At 42.5% G+C, this 11,990-nt stretch overlaps 1 protein-coding gene across 1 annotated transcript; it reads right to left on the reverse strand.

Moving 5' to 3' along the window:
- Window positions 1-425: 425 nt before the first annotated feature.
- Window positions 426-5,302, reverse strand: LOC119308031 (calcium-dependent protein kinase 28-like). Its single transcript, XM_037584143.1, has 7 exons — window positions 4,121-5,302; window positions 2,440-2,583; window positions 2,182-2,334; window positions 1,923-2,038; window positions 1,288-1,455; window positions 965-1,189; window positions 426-872 (listed from the first exon to the last, which is right to left on the reverse strand). Exons 1-7 carry the CDS (start codon window positions 4,713-4,715, stop codon window positions 711-713), a joined length of 1,563 nt encoding a protein of 520 aa, XP_037440040.1. The 5' UTR covers window positions 4,716-5,302; the 3' UTR covers window positions 426-710.
- Window positions 5,303-11,990: the final 6,688 nt, after the last annotated feature.

Consider the following 11,990-nt stretch of genomic DNA (forward strand, 5'->3'; position numbering starts at 1 on the left):
CGAGTGGCAACCGTTGACCGCGGGGAGGCAACCGGCGTGTGGGCGAACTCTCTCACACACCACACACGCGACTTGTCCTACATGGCACATAAAATCAGCCAAAACGTGCCAAGATTCGTGCATGAACTGTTGAACGGCGATGGAGGCGTGTGATTGAGTTGGCTAATGCCCACACGTGTGGGCGTTAGTGTTTTCGAAAGACAAAATATGTGCTATATTCGAAAACACTATTTAAAGGAATAGTAACGTCAGATTGTACTTTCTTCACTCGAGAATACCAGATTTTCAATTTTTTTGTTTCTAGTATTTTCTTTGGATTTATTATTCATGTGGGTGCGCATGGAATCATGTTCACCTGTGCATTTTCATATAAATTTGTCTCTATTACAAGCACATGTTTAGAATACAAGCCATTAGAATATACATATGGAACAAAATCAATACTTAATTTGTGCATTTAACAACAAAAGTTGATACGGATACAAAGATAAATTTATCATCATAAAACAATATAAGAAACTTATATGGCATGTCAAACACCTAAATTTTTGTTACACTAAAAATACCATAGTATGCTTTGCTCAACTATTTAGCACTACTAGTAGAATTCAACAGCGTCCCAGTGGCCAAACTATATCACTTGTTCCGATGGATCCAGGTGAACACTTCAGACAGTAGTATCTGGAAAGCACAACCCTCTCATATACGAGTTAGGTGGTTCCACCGGGCCTCAATATTTCGCCGAGATTCACATGCAGGCTGTTCCTCATGGTTCTCCTTCCTGCCCCAACAGCCCCACTGGTCCCACTGGAGCTACCAGCATTACCCTTTCTCATCATAGCCGCAAACTCACTGTAATCAATTTGTCCATCCTACAAAATTATTTATATGTCAAGTGATAAGTCTATTATAAGTCACAGCTGTGAAGAATGGAGTGGTGAAAAACAATGCTAAAAAGACAAACATTATTTTGGTCCACATCCTTGATCATATCCTCAAGATGAACGTCAGAAAGGCCAAATTTCTCGCATGCTTGCGAGAGCTCATCAATCGTTATAAAGCCACTTCCATCTTTATCAAAGAATGCGAATGCTGACACCAAATTTTCCTCCCTCTCCAGTTTATTCACATGCAATGTGGCTGCTAAGAATTCACCATAGTCGATGGATCCGCTATTGTCAATGTCAGCCTGAAAAAGATGTATAAAACTCAATGGTGCGTACTACTATCTAAAAAGTGCTGGACTGCAATTACGACTGATGGACTCAACAAGACTGTAGCACTAACCGCATCCATCAAAGACTGGATTTCAGGTTCCATTAGATCGGATCCCACCCTTTTCAAGCCATCCTTCAGTTCTTCATAAGTTATTGTCCCACTATTGTCAGTATCAATCATTTTAAACAACTCTTTTAAGCCACCGATCTCCTCCTCAGATAGACTTTCAGCAATGACCTGCAAGAACACAAACACGCTTGGTCCCTGAAAAGATCAAGGTACAAGATAATTCACGTTGCACTTTGCTGCCATCTTTATTCGGCAGTTGCAAAAATATTACCACATTATTCTGCGAGATGCCACTTCACCAAGAGTCCAAGCGAACAAGATTGTACAATCATACAAATCACAAAGAGACAAGGCCCACTGACAAGATTCATACACAATAATTTATATTTCTTATTAAAATCTCAATTTCCTTCGTTACATGTGTGATCGTTATGAAACAAATTTCACTTGAGACTTCCATTTTCAGTGAACGCATTCTAGTCAGTGTTCGTATGTATAATAGAAGTGTCAGAAAAAGGAGGCAATAATGTAATGTTGTAACAGAGCACTAACTCTACTGAAGTGCAAAGACAGAGTAGTGAATTTAGAGTGCAATGTCTGCTACATGTCACTAACAGGACAAAAAGATTCCATACCCTCAATGCCATCTTCTTCAGCTTGTTCATCGCAGAAAAGTGTTTCAGCCTTGACAAAACAGCAGAATCAATAGGTTTGTCAGGTGCAACAGAATCATCAACAATCCATGGATGACCTGACATGGGAAATACCATTGTTATTACTTCTTTCAGATAATGGAAGGGATCCCCCCTCTCTGCATCCGGAGATGCATGCAACATTGTTATTGTTAGTAAAAATACACTTATGTGACACAGGGAAGGACAGAGCAAGACTTACACAGAACCTCATGAGCAGTCTCTCTCTTTGTAGGATCACGGATAAGCATCTTACGAACTAGATCTTTAGCACTATCAGAGATACTAGGCCATGGTTCAGTTTCCAAGTCAAGTTTACCTCGCAAAATCTGCTTGAAAATTCCTGTTTCGCTTTCTGAGAGGAGAAAAGCAGATTTTATCCACTCAAACATGGTAATGTTGGCAAATGATAATAGATCTAGACCTAGCAGTTCAATGGTTCGAACAGTAAATAATCTACCTGCCCAAAACGGAGGCACACCACACAGCAAAATGTACAGAATTACTCCGGCACTCCAGACATCAGCTTCTGGGCCATAGCATTTTAGAAGCACCTCAGGTGCAACATAATAGGGACTCCCAACAACATCAGCAAATTTATCTCCTGAAAAACGAGAAGGGAGAGTTTTCATTGTCAACGAACTTTTAGTGCAAGTTCTATTAATCATTTCTAGCGAAATAAAATAGTAGACCGCATTAACTCAAGATTCCACTAACCAGTCACTATGCACTAAATTAAGCATGGCAGCGCAGGTGCGACTTTGACAAATTCTGTTCTAAGCAACAAAAATTTATCTTGACAAAATATTAATCACTAAGTTGTCCCACATGTCCTCAAATACACATTTAACAGCTCCATGAAGCAAAGTTCCTTCAGTTGTCTAGTTTTATTGACTATAAAACTGTATCTTGTTCTTGTTTCTGTAATTCTGTTTCATATTCTTTTGCTGCTCAGTGCCCCTGTATGGAGCCAGGAAGTATTGTCATTTGGCATGTTATTGACTCGATTTTGTAAACATGTGGGTGGCCAGTGATTTAGCTGCACAGACATGTTAACAGTGTATATGTTCTAGAAAATATTAAGCAACGTCCTGCAACACAATCGAATTTTTTGCAGTGATGTCATTCTTTAAAGTGCAACCCTATGAACATAAGCTCTCCTGTCTGCAGCAATTTTCAGCGGGGAGAACAAAAAGAATCCATACATCGCAGTTCGCAATACAGCTTAACATGTACTTTCATATCCTACGAAATTGTGTCTCATGAACTAAGGTACTAGTGGATTAGTTAGCCGCACCGAACTTTGGCATTGTGTCAAAAAGAAAAATTAACTATGGCACAGTAACACAACAGTAAGCACATACGTAGAAGCTAGATGTCCAGCCCATGGAAACCCGTATACCCGAAATTGCTAATGTTTCCCAACCAAAGTCAATAACTGGAAACCACTTTCATAGCCCACAATAGTGTACTGTACCAAACTTATCCTCTAATCCAGGCTAGAACTACTTATTGCGACTTTATGAAATTCCATCAGATTATAGGGCAACATTACAAAAAAATATGGTTATGTAACATAGGAGTACCTCCGTTGTGTAAAAGAGTACAAAATTGACTTCAAAGATCAAAACAGTAAAACCACATACTCCCTCCGTCCGGGTGTATAAGTCATTCGCGTAGTTCTAGATCATCGATTTAAGGAATTAAATATATGTTATATGTCATGAAAAGTATACCACTAGATTTCCACACGGATGTAGTTTTTAAATATATATTTTTTGTCACATATAATACATATTTAGATAGTTAAATTATCGACCTAGAACTACGCGAATGACTTATACACCGGGACGGAGGTAGTAGCATTTACAGTACTCCCACCATTGTACTAAATCAGCGACAATTAATATGGATCGGAGGGAGTAGCATTATTGATTTTCCGTCAAACTACCATATCATATTGTTTTTTCGTCAAATAAATATAAACCGTATGGATATTTTAATTCCTCAACTGAGCAATCTATTCAAATGGCGTATTGATAAGGTTGCTGCAAATACCAAGATCAATTTAACACCAAGTGCATCGCTAATTGTTGCATCAATCAAATCAAATCAAATAATTTAACGAAATAGCAACCAACCAGGCTTGTAGAAGACGGAAAGCCCAAAGTCCGTGGCCTTGAGTGGGGCGTCCTCTGCCGTGCTCGCGAAGAGGAAGTTCTCCGGCTTGAGGTCCCGATGCATGACACCGAGCGAGTGGCACCCCTCTACCACCCCCACGATCGTCCTGATGAGTTGGGCAGCGGCACGCTCGCTGTAGTGGCCCTTGGCCACGATGCGGTCGAAGAGCTCGCCGCCGGCGCAGAGCTCCATGACCAGGTGCACGAAGAGGGCGTCCTCGTAAGCGCCGCGGATGCGAACCACATTGGGGTGCTCCGACAGGTGATGCATGATCTGGATCTCGCGCCAGACATCATCGTAATCCTCGCGGCACAGCAGCTTGCGCTTGGGGATGGACTTGCACGCGTACTCGCCGCCGTCCTCCTTGGCCACGCACAGGTACGTCGTGCCGAACTGCCCCTGCCCCAGCTTCTTCCCGATGCGGTAGTGGTCGCGCACGTTCGCCGTCTTGTGCGGCAGCACCGACGCCGGCCGCCCCACCGACGGCGCCGTCACCGGCGGCGGCAGCCGAGCGTGCGCCTTCTCCCTCCCCGGGCCTTTAGGGTCCGGCTGCATTGGCGTCGACAGCTGCGGCTCTCCACGGGATCAAGAACCGTACAGGCCTCCCTTCCCACCCCTTGTCAGAAAATACCGCGGAGAGCCACGCCAACAACCGATGGGAAATGGAAGTTGTCTCCCGCCTCCGTCCACGATCCCTGGTCTCTTTCCTAGGAAATTTACAGGGATTGCGATTGAACAACTCACAAAAGGATCGGATCTTGGAGCGGGCCCTCTTGCCTTGGGGGATTCTTGGCGGAACAGATGATGATAAGAGGCTAATGAAGGAGCTTTAGGGGAGGTTTATGGCGGCTCCGCCGTCCGAAGAGCGGGGAGAAATGTGTGGCGATGGGATTGCTCTGTTCCTCTTCCTGGGTGGATCCTTGCAGGAATTCCAGGTGAGACCGGTCACACGCGAAGATTGAATTCTCGCTCCATGCGTGGTTGGAAAATCTATTGGCTTCGATGGCTCGTTGGGTCACGGGGGCGCATGGGGATGAATTGTTCGGGCATGGGCATGTGGGGGAGCATGGCGGTGGTTATCTTATTCTCTTCCGTGAGAGGGATGGAGGAGAGGGTGGAAGGAAGAAGAAGGCAACCGTGGTCGGAAACTTCTATTCCGAGCCTTTTTTGTTTCTGATATTCTTTTTCTAAATAGTTACAGTTATGTCACATAGTGTTACTACTTATGGAGTACCTTTTTTCTTTTTCGTTTCATTTGCATCATATAATACTTAAAATTACTTTATACTAGCACCATGAAAAACCATAAATGTATTTTCTAGAAACACGAGTCGGTGGAATTTTTTCTTAAAGCATAATGCAATTTTTAAAAATACATATTATGAATTACAATGCTGTGAATCAAACAACTATCCGTACGATATAAAGAAATACAAGCCCCTAACATCTAACACAACAGACCTCCTTTCGTCTGAAGCTGTTCTATTCCAAAATATTGCTTGCTTTTATCATGATTGTTGATAGGAATATAAAAGTAGCATTTCACAGTGGGGTGCACTTCCAGAGTGAACGAATCAGATGTTAGGTGGCCAAAAGTTTCGAGGTTGCTCTGTAGTTAATTTCATTTTCACAAAACAACCGTGGATGGATTACTTATTGCCAAAGAAATCCATGAAGGAATCCGGGAGCTGAAGGAACTAGAAAATAGTAAAACTCAGCAACCCACGATTTTCCACAGCGATTTGACGTCTACAGCCGTTGAATTATGATTCCCAACGTCCTAGATCCTCCAAGCATCCATGATGCCTCCTTGGCTCATGTCGGGACCCCGATCCTAAGTCATAGCGATCTAGCATAAGACATATCATATCACTTTACGGCCTCACGCACGGTAACCCATGGTTGCTGCCTTTATCTTGGCCGAGACCGTTTGCGTCTTTTAGCTCACGTATATGATTGTGATGCTAGCATCCATATGACAGAAAACTCGGGTCGACATGACAAGTCATAAACCAAGGTGGCACAAACGTATAGGGACAGGCATAGCTAACCCAGCAATGCACGTGTCGGTCATCAATGTATGAACCCAAGTCACAGTAAGCTACAAGGACTTAAAGGAACAACACATTGCATTTCCTCGTAGGGACAGACACAGGAGTGAAGAAGGATACATACCGGTCAATCCATGTGTTCCAGAGTAGTAGCGAACTACCAAGGCTCAGTGGAAGCACTAGAAGACATTTCCCTATAGAAAAGACTACCAAAGGCAGATAACTAGGTGTAGGATCCCACATACCAATGCATTTCAAACATACACACAATATGCACGATATGTGCAGATACAATATGGCATCACAACATAACTCTATGACTCAAAGTATTTATTTAAGAGGCTCCGAAGAGCCATACATAAAATCACATTATAAATAGGGGTGACATGACCCATCATACAAAGCATACAAGCAACGAAAGTATACTTGTCTGAGTACAGACAACTACAATAAAAAGGGCTGAGAAGTCTGACTATCTACAGGACCCTCCCAAAGGTACAAGACCATAGCTGGGATACAAGCTACTCGTCGAAGTCCACATGGAACTACTAGTGAAATCGAAATCTCCCCTACAGAAGCGTAAATTAATCAAACGTGGGTACAAAGGTACTCACTAAGACTTACATTAGAACTATCCACATATGCATCATGTATCAATAAAGGTGTTGTGAGATTTAACTGCAGTAAGCCAACATTGACTCAGTGACTATTTTGTACTACGACTACCAGTAATTTTTTTTGAGGTGAGAAAGCGCACACGAGTCCACTAATCACCACAACAATACACCGCTACTAGATCATGGTAGGCGCGCGTTGCCGCGCCCGTTCATTTTTTCGATAGAATGACTGGGAATTCGATACATGTATGATGAAATGAAACACACACAACCAGCTCCCAAAAAATTGAAGGACAAACTCTGAATTGCAAATAATCAAATAACAGAAGACATAACAATTATTTCTAAGTCATTCAGCAGCCAGGTTGAGCTACCATCTATTAACTAAAATGAAAAAAGTTTAATAATTCCAACAAAGGAATGTGAAACCTCTTTTACAGGGAAGGATTCCCATAGGCCAAAGATGGAGACATGCAACAATGGGTTTCTATCTCATCAGCACATATTGAATAGTACACCTATAAACTGATCATTTTTTGTGAGAATACATGTAATCCCCTTTGTCAAATAGAAGATATTTAAAAAGCTGCCGAACAATAGTGTGAGAATACTATAACTAATCTTCCAACCAGCTCAAGCCAGTCATGATGCATGCCTGTTTTTGTCGCTATGATGTTAAGATCGGCAAGAATAAAGAAAACTGAGAATATGTGGGTGCCTGCCATTCTTAGCAGCAAGAGTATAAGAAAACTGAGAATATCTGGGTGCCTGCCATTCTTAGCAGCAAGAGTATATATAGTTCCCAAACCATATAGTTGAAGTTGGAACTGTTTGACCTAAATTAAATAACCTCCAATCAATTCGAGCTAGTCATGATGCAAGGTATCATCAGTTATCTGTGAAGATGTAAAAAGCTAATAACTGACCCAACATAAGTTTTCTATTTCGAAGCTTGTTAAAAATCAACAAACTGAAAGCACACAAAATACATTTTCGAATGGAATATTTTGCCTGATCCATGAATAGGTTAAATACATCTCAATTAGGCTCAGGTGACCAGATAGTATGCTTGAGTACGTGCACCTGCATTAGTCAAACAAACACACGAATTTAGATTCACAAGACCAATTTGCTCAACGAAACAAAACAATGTCTAAATACTCTTAACTTGGTAGCCATGGATAAACACGTGAAAATAGGCTAGACCCATGAAGGGATGGCCCATAGAAAGAAAGCACAAATCTCCAAATTTCTGCCGACTCAAATTATAAAATAACTGATGCAGCTAGCAGACATACCTCTCAACGCTCCTATCATAGCCTCTATAAGCTGGAATTATAGGAGTGTTGGTTAATTTCATATGTTGCACACTGTTATTCCTAGCTGTTATATTTCCTCAATGCTGCAACAACACCACACCATGCAGATATAATTTCATTATCCCTTGTAGGAAGAGACAATATTTGACTGTTCAGACATCACATAAAATAAACACATGTCAAGGTAAAAGACTGCATATGTACTGTAAATGTGCCGCTTGAACTATATTGAATCAATCATCGCTTCAGGTCATCAAGCTCAGAGAAACGCCTCTGCACCATAACACATAAGTAACTAATAAAATGTCTGGCGTGATCAGAGGAAGGATGGCCTAAATAGCTCACAAAATAAATGATAGAGCTTGACAGAAAAAATATTTCATTCAATTTGAAAAGAAGTCAAAATCTGGAAGCAGCTTCGGTCATAGTAATAGTTTAAGCTGTATATTTAATCATCCATAATGACAGAATGGATGGAACGGGGATTTCAGTTATGAACACAATATATATACATACATGAGAAAAAACATAGAACCGGTGACAACTTAGTGAGGAGCCAATCATGAAGCCAGTGAATTAGTATGAAGATATTGAATTTGCAACAATTTAGAAAGAGGTACACCAGCCAAGGAAAAACATCCTAAAAGAGAAAGCTGACCTTACATTGGAGATACATTTTGCATAGCAAAGGAAATAGATCTACTGATCTCCACTTCCATATTCTTTTTTTCTTATAAACGTGTCCATTGACACATTTTTATTTTAATGCATGAAAGAAGTAGAGAGATATATAACATATATCGAAGATCAAAATGTTGGAGAGAGAGAAAGAAAAACAAATACTTCGATATGCATCCCGAGTATACTTTTCAATCAAAACAAGAGCTCTTACATAAAAAATGATTCTATTGGCCAATCTGCAACTGTGTAGTGAGTTGGTAATAAAATATTTGGAGTACAGAAACATTCATACTTTTTGCTTTCATCAGAAATATATGTCCTCACAAACGTCCTGAAATCTGATTGACATTGACTAAATCAAAAAGATACATCAGAAAGCCATGTCTGGTTGTGAGCGGTGAGGATTGCAGGATCAGAATATCTGGATATTTAGGAGGGAAGATAAGTACATGACGATAATGGTGAACACTGACATCATATTTTTCACAGCATATCGGCAATTCATCGAAGAATTCAAGTGCAAAGGTTAAAGCGTCATCTCAACAGAAAGAAATTGGAGGAATATAGGGTACTTGTAGAGTGCCCCGGCAGGTTAGCATGGTCCATACATTAAATCGCAGTGACTGTACATGTATAGGAGGGGTCGGGTGTATACATCCACCTGCTGCTATTGTAGACATGGTGACCCGCCATGGCTCCATCAGCTAGCGATTGATGTTGCCTGCATTTCGATCGCGCCCAGAGGTCATATTGACGCGCGATCATATATTGCTGATCAGGTGCTCGATCAAGATAGGATCCAGCAATGGCGCGACTGAGAAGTTCAAATATGGCGTAGAAAGAAGCTGGACCAGGCCTGTGGTGGCAACTCGCCCACCATCGCCTTCTTCTTCTTGTAGTCTGCCGAATCCTCGTGTGTGTCCTATGTGTACCTGCTGCCGGGGGTGTCTTCATTGCCCGTGCGATACAGGGATGTCGTGGCTGTGTGTACCTGTCGCCTGGGGTGTCTTCGTTGCTCGCGCGATAGAGGGGTCTCGTAGCATCGACAATGGCGGCGGCGGCCACACTGAATTATTCAAACTTTTCATAAACGCCTCGACTCATCACGCATATATATATATATATATATATATATATATATATATATATATATATAGAGAGAGAGAGAGAGAGAGAGAGAGAGAGAAGTACAAATGGTTTTAAGCCAGTCAACAGCAGAACTAATGCTGAAATTTTGTGTTCATCGAAAACAAATATTTCCAATGTCCTTATATCGTCCAGTAAACAAGGAACGGAATCCCGAGCCGTCCCAACGATCAATGAAGGAATCACACTTGCAGAACCCACGGGACTAACCAACCAACCAATCCCCACGGGAACAATAGAAAAACGGAGGAGCGCACAGGAGGAGGCAACCCCAGCGACGGGTGTTAGATCAGAGCAGAGGATAAAGAGAAAGAGGCACACCTGCTCGGGAGTGTGTCCACCCTGCCTTTGAACGGCAGTTGTCCGGGACGCCGGATCTAGTGGTGCCGCCTTCCGGCAAATCATGTGTCACAGTGAACGCCGTTGCTTGATGTTGTGGTCAGCGGCACCAATGGCGGGAGGGCCATAGTCTTGGCATGAGAGGTCGGCATGAGAGGTCGGCATGAAGGAGGTCCTTGTGTCGTCGGAGCCCAGCACCGTCGCCACGGGAGTCGTGCATCGTCCCATCGTCCGCCGCCACGCTAGGGTTGCGACCTTGCGAACAGAAGGAGGGTTGTGTGGAGAGTCCAGCTCCTTTTGGATGCACGTACACAGACAGCTAGGCCCATTAGGCCGAATTTAACAGCGGACGCCCAAAATTGTCGTCAGAGCAGCGGCCCGTCACGGTAGCGCTCGTTCGTAGCGAGCGAACCGAGCATACGTGATGTTCACCCTTAATCGGACGACTAAAAGCACTTAAAAGTGTTGATCCGACGGCTACAAATGCTAATAGCCTGAGAGGGCAGGAAGAATGCTCGGTTATAATGTATCTAAATGGATTCTCGCCCGTCTCCCTACGAGAAGGCCATCCATAGTACTCATGCTTATCTGGCGCATTTTAGAGTATCTATTTCAAGTTATCTATGAATCATATAAGTCTCAAAGTAGTCCATATCTGATGACGCGGCTATTTGAATAGCTCATTAACCCTAGAAGGGTGTACTTCTTCACACATGTTTCCACCACTTAGCGCATGTACACGAAATGTACTCGGCAGACTTCAAGCGAAAGCCGGCATGGGTGTAGACTACAACCTGACTAACCACACAAGACTCTAATACATGTTTATCGCTCCAAGGATGAACCCACCAGGGAAGTCTGGTCGAATTTTCCGTTACGACCTCAGACGATGTGTACAGGTTCCCAAGTCCACCTTGTTGGATGGTACTATGCTTGGTACACTCGACCATGGTGCGTGTCGCATCAAAGCCTACCCCTCTAGTCATATCTAACCACGGCGCCCAGCACATCCTATAAACACCAGAAACTAGTTGTAAGTCATGGACAGAGATCAGGGTGATTAATAAAGTCGAGCGGGGTCATATTTCAGGGCCCAATGTACGGTAGTAGCTATTCTTGGATAACATACACATAACTCAGTTCTTAAGGATGGTCTCAATGAACAATCCACCATGTACTCCTACATGGCCTCTAATCGCTACCTTATCAAAAGTGTTCACACACTTAGCTCTCAACATCATAAGATGGTCACCACATTCTGATCCATTTCCCGATGAATCAGACCTAACACAACTCTAAGCAATAGCTAGAATGGCATGGATGAAGTCAAAACATGGCTCGGGCAACCCCTAATCATGTTAGGAAGGTTTAACTATATATTTACTATGATAATGACAGGTCATGCAGAGGAATGAGTTCAACTACCGCAACTAGTAACAGTTGAATCATTGTTGTCCTAGTGCAATAAAAGAGAGTAGGAACGAGCGAGAGAGTATCAGAGTGATCAAGGGGGTTTGCTTTATTGGAATATCAACAGTCACTGGTATAGCGAGTTGCTATACAAATGTTTTCTTAAGCCCTTTAAACGACGACATTTTAAACCATCACCTTGCTAGTGTGGGCGATAGGGGGGTACTTCCCACACGACCCAGAAACCGTCAGGGATAGGGAATAACA

Source organism: Triticum dicoccoides, chromosome 5B (assembly GCF_002162155.2).
Source record: "Triticum dicoccoides isolate Atlit2015 ecotype Zavitan chromosome 5B, WEW_v2.0, whole genome shotgun sequence".
Taxonomy (NCBI): Eukaryota; Viridiplantae; Streptophyta; class Magnoliopsida; order Poales; family Poaceae; genus Triticum; species Triticum dicoccoides.